Source organism: Glycine max, chromosome 4, assembly GCF_000004515.6.
Source record: "Glycine max cultivar Williams 82 chromosome 4, Glycine_max_v4.0, whole genome shotgun sequence".
NCBI lineage: Eukaryota > Viridiplantae > Streptophyta > Magnoliopsida > Fabales > Fabaceae > Glycine > Glycine max.
In genome coordinates this window covers 47366921-47378248 of record NC_016091.4, presented here as the reverse complement: position 1 = coordinate 47378248, position 11328 = coordinate 47366921, and the positions used below count along the sequence as shown (strand labels likewise).

General features: G+C 32.7%; 1 protein-coding gene across 4 annotated transcripts; it reads right to left on the bottom strand.

The window, feature by feature from the left end:
* Positions 1 to 2148: 2148 nt before the first annotated feature.
* Positions 2149 to 10997, bottom strand: LOC100782783 (probable inactive ATP-dependent zinc metalloprotease FTSHI 4, chloroplastic). 4 transcript variants are annotated; one of them, XM_041014947.1, is made up of 17 exons: positions 10567 to 10997; positions 10118 to 10447; positions 8599 to 8971; positions 7232 to 7490; positions 6454 to 6585; positions 5789 to 5863; positions 5598 to 5723; positions 5387 to 5496; positions 5227 to 5305; positions 4970 to 5107; positions 4779 to 4890; positions 4081 to 4244; positions 3865 to 3970; positions 3670 to 3746; positions 3168 to 3311; positions 2907 to 3078; positions 2149 to 2775 (listed from the first exon to the last, which is right to left on the bottom strand). In XM_041014947.1, the coding sequence occupies exons 1-16, from the start codon at positions 10655 to 10657 to the stop codon at positions 2935 to 2937; spliced, it is 2460 nt and encodes an 819-aa protein (XP_040870881.1). In that variant the 5' UTR covers positions 10658 to 10997; the 3' UTR covers positions 2149 to 2775; positions 2907 to 2934. The 4 variants fall into 4 exon arrangements, with proteins under 4 accessions (XP_040870881.1, XP_006578791.1, XP_003523231.1 ...); XM_006578728.4 differs by having other exon boundaries at positions 10118 to 10373; XM_003523183.5 differs by having other exon boundaries at positions 2149 to 2652; positions 10118 to 10373.
* Between the last annotated feature and the right edge of the window lie 331 nt (positions 10998 to 11328).

Below are 11328 nucleotides of genomic sequence, written 5' to 3'. Positions count from 1 at the left end.
TCTTTCTAATTCCTAGTGTCTGGTTTCTGGTGGTTGAACTTTATATATATGACATGTTATGTTACATTTATAATAATAATAAACCAAATTGCTGATAGCGTACATGTTCCAAAATTTCAATTCTACAGGCCTCAATTTGATCGAAATTGAACAAGTCAACCTGCAGGTTGTCATGGGGCCTAACGGAATAACATAACATAACATTAGATGCAACTTGTAAGGCCTAATGTTGTTAATTATAAGTCATAGTTGACTTTTACTATGAGAAAGATAGAAAAACAAAAAAAACTACACATGAAATGGTGATAGAAAATAATGAGAAGATGACAATTTCGCACTTTTGGGGCCATGATACGCCAGTTAAAATTTTTTTACACGAATTTCAGCACTTCTCAGAAGACAATGTCAGAAAAGAAGTGCGTGAACAGCTCATAGATGTAATATTGTGATTGTAATTAAGTTCAATAATTATTTATATGATAAATCATCGCTGACATTAGCAACCAGTTACTTTACATTAAGTTCAATATTTTTACCAAGTGGACGAACTTCTAGTTCACAGTGTTGATTTAAATTTAAAGTTGTTTGATAATTTTATAAAATTTTAAAGTTTAGAATAAATTAAAATATCTTTAATTAGCATGTTTTTTTTTTAATATTAGAACAAGAAATAGAAAAGTTAAAGTGAAAAACTGCCAAAACTAACTTTTGTTTTAAAAGTTTTCTTTTTTTAATTTGTTTTATTTTTTTTAATAAAAGTTCATTTTCTTAAAATTCGATTTGACACAAAATGTTTCTTTTAAGAAGAAAAGTGCGAAATAAACAGGATGAAATATTAAAAAGTAACACTTAAAAAATGCCTCAGAGATATGCATGACGATATAAACATCCTTTTTAAACCAATTAACACATTGACAGGCAGCTCTACGTCTTGTAAATGTGTCATTAACTAATTATGAAATTGATTTTTAACCACTTGTAAGTTGTAATACTTAATCAGTTGCTGAGGCAATAGCTGATTAAAAACATGAATTTAAAACAAAATAATTAAAATAAATTTATAGTATAAAGGTATTTACACAATCATAAAAATATATTATATAAAAAAAGGTTTTATCACGTGACAAACATCATCATACATAATCATTAATTATTAAAAGAGTTTAATTAATAATATAATTATATATTATAATTTAATTAAAAATACTATTATATATTTTTATTCTAATTATAATAACCAATCATAATTAGAATATTCTAACTAAAATAATTTTATTTTCTATTCAAATTAATAACACATTTTGATTCTAAATTAAATTTAATTAACATTAATACATTTTTTTATAATTATAGTAACTTTTTTAATATCATGATTTTATTAAATTATCGTAAATATTTGTTACAATGATAATAATAAAAATAAATTAAATGTTATCTTAAATTATAATTATAATAATAATAATAATAATAATAATAATAATAATAATAATAATAATAATAATAATAAACTATAACTATTATAAAGGAAATTATCTCATTTGATGTAATCTTTCTTTTGTATATTTTTATTCTCAACTATTATAAATCACAACAATATTTTATTTTAACTTCTAACAATAATTAGATCTTTTAAAACAAATTACCTCTACCTAAATATATTGGTAACTTCTAAGTCTAAACACAGTGTCTTTTTTACGCTGCTATATAGTAGTAATAATAATAGTAGTAATAGTTATTATTATTAGTCTAGACTACAAACAGTGAGTACATCTAGGATTCAGGAGCAAGGCACTAACTCGCCTGTAAGGAGTAAAAACAATGCTAAAGAGGAGCGGGTGCAATAGTTTAAGTGACACTGGCTTCAGCTCAGTGCAGGGCTGCAGTGGCCAAAGACCCTTGCAGACAATTACACAAGGCATAGCAACAAATCAAGCATGTAGACAAGACAATTCTAACAATCCTCAACTCAACATTCAAGAAACTAAGATGTATAACTCAATCAATACCAGAGTAATAATTTAGGAACATCACTTTTGGTGTACATCACTATCTTTTACATCATCAGATATAATATGAGGGGTCTACAAGGGCTTACCGCTGTCTGCTGTGCAGGGTTGGTGATGAAAAAAGCATGTAAAGGACAGGCGGTGCAACAATTTTCACCCTTTAATTTATCATTAACAACGATCACAAAGTAACAACAACTACATAGAAACATTTGATATAATTGATACATTTACAATTGTCTCAATAAAGTATCCCTCTGTGATAAATTACAATGCGGGTAGTAATGAATTTCACTTAACAGCTCAGACTAAAACCCTCGGTGCTTCATCTGTGGCAAAAAAATGTCTCGTTCACAAAGTTGAATGATTTGAATAAGTCTTTTAAGTATCCTTCAGCTTGTTCGAGAATGTGTCAATCTTCATTTTGATAATATGCATTCCAAGTTGACATCCATGCGGAAAAAGAGCTGTGGGCAAAGGGAAGGGTAGCATCCTGATGGTGCAGCTTCTCAAATAGAAGGGCAGCATGAAATTTTACAGTGCAAATTAGATCAGAGGAGTGAAAACAAGCGTGTAATTAGTTTGACCCATTGTTGCTATTTCTGTGACATAATTGATGTTTGTATTCTTTTCCCAGTAGATGCATCTGTCAATGGCAATTAAAGTTAAATAAAGCATGTGAGCGAAAACAAGCGTGTAATTAGTTTGACCCATTGTTGCTATTTCTGCAACATAATTGATGTTTGTATTCTTTTCCCAGTAGATGCATCTGTCAATGGCAATTAAAGTTAAATAAAGCATGCTCAATCGTCACCTTATTCCATTACTCCATACAACCAAAACAAAAATTATGAACATTAGAGATAATTGAAGTTGGAATATAATAAAATGTCAACAAACCTGTATGTAAGTTATATTTAAGTTCCTCTCAAAGAAAATGGCTCGCCATCAAAAGCTGTGGCTTTTCCTTCTCTTCTTCAATCACCATTGAAGCTTCATCTTTAATGTTTTGAACCTTTTTATCCCAGATATCATCTACTAATTTCCAAGTTTCATCACTAACAATTTGTGTCTGCAGTAAAACAAGGAAAAATGAAAGAGCACAAATCAGTTGTATGACAAATTATGGCAACCTATATAAAACAAGGTTTTGACATATACCTCTGTAGGGCGAGGTGCACCAAAGGTCGCAAATCCAACATTGCCTGGTGCAAATGTAACCCTTCCGGGAAGACTGATCCCATGGATTCCCCATCGTCCAGCATAAATCAGTGCTCCAAATTCATCAACTGGACTGACAGGAGGCTAAACAAGACCCAAGATAAAAATTGAATCTCAAAAGATTATCATTTATTCAAACCAAGAAGCATGATATTAGAAAAAGAAAGAATAAAAAATTATGTAGAGCCTGCCATACAAAAACTTTTTAAGTTTGTAATGCTTAAAAAATCCAACATATGACTGACTTACAAGTTACAAGTAATAAACATCTGCCAAATCACTATCTTGAAATGTGAGAATACTTTCAAATCATGCATTAAATACCAAAAATGTGTCATTAGAAAAAATATCAAAGTTCCACACACAACCACACATAAGAATATTAATGGCAGGCTACTGATAAAATAGGAACAACATGCTTCACTTTAGTTTAAGATCTAACCTGAGCTACATGAGGAGCACTCTTATAAATGTCCCAAATCTCCTCAGCTTTGATTTGCCCCTTTTCAAGCAAAATATCTGCAAAACAAGTAAAACTTAAATCCTAAAAGCAGGTCTGAATTATCATGAACTAATCTAAATAACTCCCAGAAGGGATAGTTCATTTGTTAACAAAAAATTCACAAGAGAACCAGACCTGTGATTGTCTCAACAGCCAAATGGTACTCTTTTAGCACAGATGAGCACTTCTCTGTGGCATAACGCATATACTCATCTCGAAGTGCTTCAAGCTTCATTGCAAGCTGTACAAAACTCTTCAAAATAAGTTGTGATACAACTATACTCATAAAACACTTTTGTTAAGGGAAAGAATGTGTATTGAAGCACAAGCTGTAAGATCCCACAAACATACATTGGGCACAAGGTCACTATAGTTTTTGTAATATGCTTTCCCAAAAGCAGTCATGCCTGTCTGCAGAATTAAAAACTCTGCATGCTTTGAAGCTTCTAATGTTGCCTTTGCAGAGATCCAACACAAGTTGTCAATCCCAAACATCTCCTCCTCAATTACTCTTGCTACAAACAAATTTCAATAAGCAAAAAAGTTCAATAACCAAAGTACCAATCTTAGATAATCATCTCTGTGGCTAGCTACAGAAAGTTCTTTGTATTCTTCTGTTAAAGAGTATACAAAATACAAATTTAAGTTTACATTAAAGAACCTTGCCTCTGTTGGTTTTCATGAACAAAATAATTTATTTTAAATTGGATGTTCTCATGTTGTACCCCCTGCTAGGATCCTTAACAAAAGTCATTAAAACCAATCATGCAGAGGATTAAAATTATGATATAAATTTGGTGCCACAATAAAAACAAAAGGACATTACAAACCAAAAATAAAAAAAGACTTCTGTATAACAATGACATGATATCAAACCGCAGTCCTCATACTACTGATTTGTCATTTAATCTAAGATAATTATTATTCAAGAAATGGAACATGAAATGTTTTAAAGAACAATATCTGAATGATGAAAATCTCATAAATCAAATTACTAATGATTTTGAATAAGACTTTCCAAAATGACCTGAAACTCAAAACAAACTTACGAGCACAAGCACGCACTATAGAGTTTATGTAATCTGATTTCCTTGCAAAAACCTGGCCAGAAATTTCAGCATAATGCATATTTGGCTGGCTGCGGATAGAATTTATATCAGTCTGCAACACAGTGATACAGTTGAAATAATCATGTATCCACATACACCTGAAACTTGCTAAACAACATAGAAATAGTGACCTCAACAAAAGGACGGTGGGGCTCCGGGAAAAAACATGCAAGAACAGCAACAGCTGCTTCTCTGTATGCCAATCTCAATTTTAATTCTTCAGGAATTTCAGTACTATCCTCTTGCCCTGTTTCAAATGTTCCCTTTTGCTGCAAATCCATATGATTTATCAGACAGTATAGAATTGCACCAAAGAAGAATGAAAAATGAAAATGTCATAAGAAAGGATATTTTTGCCCAGCCACAAAGAAGCTAAGAAACCACCAACCCTCTTCAATGCCTCAAGCAGCTCATCTCGCCCAATGTAGTCCAAATCCTTCCTGGCTGTCAAAATTCCAGCTTCATTCCTGTCATTTAATTCATGATAATATCAGCCTATATTCTCAAAAGAGATTCGTAAAGCAATATATCCCCCAAAGATTATTTACAGTATATTTTGTAGCTCTGCCCCAGTAAAATCTTCTGTCAGTTCAGCAATTTCCTTAAGTAGAGTTTCCTTTTCCTCCTCAGAGCGAAAAAATTTATTCCTAGCATGCACCTAGTGTGCATCATAAGGAAATGAGAAAAAGGAAATTTAAGATGATGAAATACTGGAGGTAAACTGGATGTCAGCAAACAACAGTTGTAGGGGTAAAATACCTTCAAAATGGCAAATCTTCCATCCTCCGATGGCAAACCAACTCTAATGATCTTGTCAAAACGACCTTTCCTCAATAGAGCAGGATCAAGAATATCCAATCTATTTGTGGCACCAATCACGAGAACCTGAAATTCAAGTTCAGCATATCAAATAACATCTTTATGATCCCAGCAACCAATTAAAAACTTACCTGTGCTGTGGAAACTTTGAATCCATCCATCTCAGTCAGTATCTGAAGTAAACCTTGTTCCCTTTCAGCACCTCCCTATATAATGTAATTCCATTAGAAAGAACAATAGAGAACTGGGAAGCAAGAAAATAAACAAGACATGCCCTAACCTAGAAAAAATGATGCACAGGTTCTGGATGGAACGTTTATCAACAATTATGCATGACATAATATCATCAGGATAGCCCCAAAAGGACCAAGGTCTTTAAATTACATTGGATGAAATTCCAATATCACAGTACTTCATAAAATTTCTAGCTAATCAAAACTTTTCAGTACCTTCTAAAACATGTCTATATTCAAAATTCATTGCACTACAGCCAATAAATATGTCACAAATCAGAACACATGAAAATATGTAGTTTTCTTTTCTTTGTTACTTATCATGCTGATGATCCCAAGAAGTTGTGATTCTTTGTATTGCTAGAATAAATTGTTAAAATTAAGCACATGTTTAACGAGTAGTGTTACTGTATTAATTGTAACTGGCTCAGGTGATTAGTACTTAATACTTATTAGATATAACTTAGGAGATGGTTTCTCTTGTATTTAATAATTAATATTGTATATAGTATAATATTGTAAAAGGATTACGAAAACCAATGTAAAAGTAGTTCATATCTTACTCCGCCAATATCAGGTCCTCCACGCTTGCTACCAATAGCATCTATCTCATCAATAAAGATTATAGAAGGTGAAAATGCTCTTGCATTTGCAAAAAGGTCTTTAACACGGGATGCAGCAACCCCTACAAACATCTGGGGAGAAAGGACAGATTAAATGAGCCAAGTTCATTTAATTTTGAAGTTCCAAATTAATAAAGTAAAAACAAAATTAGGACAAGCCTTATAAATGTAACATTTCACATTTCATGGGTACAAGTCATGATACATTCCACTCATTTAGACAAAAAGAATATTGTGAAGCACATGGTGTAGACATAAATAGTTAGCACTTAGCACACTATAATTAGTGTCATATTTATCTCATTATCTGTGTGTAACTGTTTATTGATTGAAAGAGGAATAATAAATCCCATATCATTAACTATTGATTAATAAGTCAAGGTCCCTAGTTAATTTTTAGAATAAACACATTTTGGTCCTCTAAAGATACAAGTGTCATCAATTTGGTCCTTTAATAACAAATATATCAAAATGGTCCTCGTTAATTTGAAGTAAAAATAGACACTGAATGACCATTTTAACCTATTATTATAGAACTAAAATGATGATATTGGTAGTTTTGTAGGGCCAAAATTAGTGTTTATCTAAATTTTTTCTAAAATCCCATTCTTCAAAAAATATAATGACTTTGGATTTAGATATTGAACAAAAAGTTTTCCAAAGTTCTACTTGCAAATTTCTATTCAATGAATATGAACATCTAGAGATGAGGTGACACCTCTACAAAATCCGTGCCATTAGCTGCAAAAAAAGGCAACCCTGCTTCACCTGCTATGGCTTTAGCCAGTAGAGTTTTACCAGTTCCAGGAGGCCCATGAAGAAGTACACCTTTTGGACAATAAATTCCTTTGTCTTGAAACTCCTCATCATTCTTTAAAATTCGGACAATCTCTTGTAGTTCATTCTTTATATATTCCTGGCCAGCAAAATCATCAAATGTAACACCAGTTCTTTCTTCTGCAGATATAAATTTAGCCCTGAGGGAAAAGCATAATAATTAGATTCTGGGTGTAAAGAAATTGGTGGCCAAAATCTTATTGTTTTCTTTTTGTTTGAAGAAGTTGCAAATTAAAACTTCTCAACAATATTCAATGCTTAACCCATTGTCATGGACCAGTCACACAAAACCACATTTTTTATAATGTATAAGGTTTGCAATACTGTATATATATATAACACTCAACTCAACATGCCCTAAATATCATAAAGATAAAGCAAAGCAAAGACCCAAGACACGACTATATAAGCAACAGCAACTTTCCATATATCTAGTGAAATAGTAATAGACAGAAATGGTTTGGCAAATCCAAGCTGGGGAGGCAATGTTTTTGCCTTATGTTTCCCCGTACAAATATCTAAAAGAAAATTTGACAAGGACAAATTAAACCCTCAAAAATTTAATTGAAAAGTATATCTCTTCTAACTTCTTAATAGTTTATGCTATAAGTAAAGTTAATGCAAACCCACATGTTTACAGAGAAGCAGTTGCAAAGTGTTTAGGATTTAAACAGTAAGTAGTTATATTCTGCCAACTAATCCAAACTTGGACATAATTTATGAAACAAAAAAAATTGTAGATAAGTTTCTGACAGCAGTAGTAAGTAGCCTAGCCCCTCTTTAGCTACAAAATTTAGAAAGGCAAAGGGCATTGCTGATAGATTCTACTAGAATTTCAATTTATTTAAAAAAAAAAAAAGAAGGAAAAGGTAGGAAAATCATATTTCCCTTCCCTACAAATTGATTCTAAATCTCTAATAACAAACCGCCTAACCCAAAAGCATTAGCTGTTTGAGTAAGGTCAAAGAGGAGAAATCTTCTCTTGCAAATCCTAATTATTAGTTGAATGACAACAAAGAATTAGGAATTGGAAAGAAAATAAAGATTTATTGAATAGAATGAAAAGAACAAGGAATAGAAGATCAATCTCTCCTCCAGAGGTTTCCCCTCACAAAGAAGTAATGCACAATTTACAAATGATACTACATAGAATGAAATCCTTTCCCCTTACATCGTTCTATTTAAGTGAAATTCCCGACAACCAATAGAAAATAGAACAGGAAACATACAGAAAATTTCTCCACTTACCGACTCTGGCCTAGAGATCCAAGTGCACGACTTCTTAGTGGCTGTGTAGTTTTTTGGCTAGGAGTTCCCAAATCACAAGGTATCAACTTCGCATATATTGGTCTCATCAAATTATCAATCCACACATAAAATCCAACAGCCAGAGCAAGACGCATAGACCATATGACTGCAACTGCAATAGTTGAGTATATTTCAGCAGGCACGGCATCCACATTAATGACATCAACATTTACAATTTGCTGATGTAGCTTTCTCCAAACATCATTCCAACTATCAATTGGCATTATATTGACTGGATGACGCCGAAAAATAATACCCTGAGTATTTCCTTCAGTTCCCGTCGGTTTCCCATTTTTGTAATATGGTAGAATAACTGCATAAACACAAACAAATATTGAGCAAAACAACATTTCAACCAGACTGAACACTTTATGTAGCTGAGCTGAAAGCAAAAGCACGGACCAGTGTGTGCGACACAGCAATTCAATAATTTTCTGAATTACTGTCTAAGGAGAACATACTGTAAAATGACTAAAATACCAAATAGCACATATTTTCAGTTTACATTGCCCACTATGAAATTTATGTAACCTTCAAACCCCAACAAAACAGAATTTTAACAAAGTCCACCAAAATGAGACAAGCTCTACAACAGTGAACGAACTCAATCAGTCAAAATTGTCACTAGAGCCTTACGACAGTCAACAGTCACCAAAGAACTACCTTCTCTATTTCTCCTCCTATTATTGAGTTATTAAAATTTAAAATACCCTGGTTGCATACAGTGAAAACAAATATATTGCCACTAGAGCACTACTTTCACCTAGTTCTTGCCACTGTAAACACCAAAAGAAAAGTGCACATTGAGGAACAATTGATATTATTATGCCATTCTGAGATTTATTCTTCTGACCCCCCTTTTTTCTACCTTCTTTTTTTGTTAGGTATGGAAATGGCAAAAATCATATCTCCCCTTCTTCATTACTTAACTCACCATAAATAAAGCTAGATTTCTCCAACAGACAGTGACACATCATGCACAAAAATGGCAATAAACACGAATTAATTTCATCCACTAACTAATATGCGCAACCCAACATTAAGAACTTCACATAACGCAACAAATCAAACTCAAAAGTGACAAGAATGCAAAGATAATATAAACCAGAGCCTTCTCTAATCTCTTTCAGCTAAACTTCTAAACTCAGTACCCTCATAATCCGTGTTAACTATCATAAAATCCTCCTACAACATATTCACATCAGCAAGCCAATAATCAAATTAACGCCCACTAAACATCTTCCTAACAACTAGCCAACTATTTTCGTGTCAAGCATAGCATAAGACCCTGTTTGGATAAATTTCTCCATAAGCACTTAGGAGAAGAAAATAAGAAGTTAAAACGAACTGAGCCTCTCACATAAGTTAAAACCAACTTATGGACTTAATCTCTTTTCATTTAACAAGTGTATTCTTTTTCTAATCCTGGAAAAGAAAAATAAAAAAGAAAAATCACAACCTGATATTGTTTGACCGTAATTAGAATACTCCATAAACTGGACATTATTAGAGTCAAGAAGTCTCAAAAAATCACTGTAGTCTATCCTGTGTGAGTTCTCAGGATCCCATTCCGTTCCCTTCAGTTTTCCACGCAAAGTCAACAAAGCTCTGCTCCATGAAGAAGCCATCACAAGCTGCCTCTCTAACTGCACATTCGCCTTCTTGTCAAATTCCTCCAACTCATTCATCCGTTTCCTCTCCGCCTCCTTCAGTTTCTGCACACAGTTCACTTCTCTCAACAACTCACAACTTCCAAACCAAACATTCGCACGTGCGTAAAAAACAAACACTGCATATTTGCATTGCACAAAAAAAAAAAATAAACTGTTGACAATATAGATAACGCTGAATTCTCAGTTTCCAGAATTTCGTTAAAAATTGTTCTTTATTATTTTTTGTTTTAGGAACCTCGAATAGTTGAGCGGATTCGGCGTCTTGCTCTTGGTTGGGATTGGTTGAGTCGGAAAGAGAATTGGAAGCGGTGATTCTGAGTTTGCATCGATTTGAGAAGTTGCGAGAGGGGAATGTGGTGGTGAGAAAGCGAGGTGAAGAGTGAGGAAATAGGGGGAAAGGGATTTTGCGAGGGAAGAAGGGTTTTGGGAGTTGGAGCCTGATATCGATGGTGTTTGCAATTTGAGAATTCATGTTTTGACGATGATAAGGAATAGAGAAAGAGTTTCAGGTTTTCACTATGCTCATCTCTTGTTATTGTTGCACTTCTTCATTTCAGCTCAGTGAAGAATGTCGCAATAGCAGTGTGGTTATCATTATCAGCTTTCTGCATTTTGAAGTTCATGCTGGGGGTTTAGGGAAGAGAGGATTATGGCTTCTTTGGTTTTTGTAAAAGAAAAAAATAGGCTGAGAGAAAGAAAAATAAGAAAAAGGAAAAATAAATAAAGTTAAAGAGATAATTTTCCAACTTTTTAATCAAATTTTCTTTTTTATTGTTTACTTCAATTTTTTCTCTACTTCCATTATTTTATGCTTCCTTATATAAATAAGCATAAATCACATAATATATTTTCTTAGTATAAAACTATAGTTTTTTTTTTATGGGTCAAATACTTCGAGGGGTCTCCCAGCCTATTAAATGATAAACTAATTTTACTCGTAATACATGGCTTGTTAAGTCACTAAGCAAATTTAAAATATAAGATAAATATTTTAAAT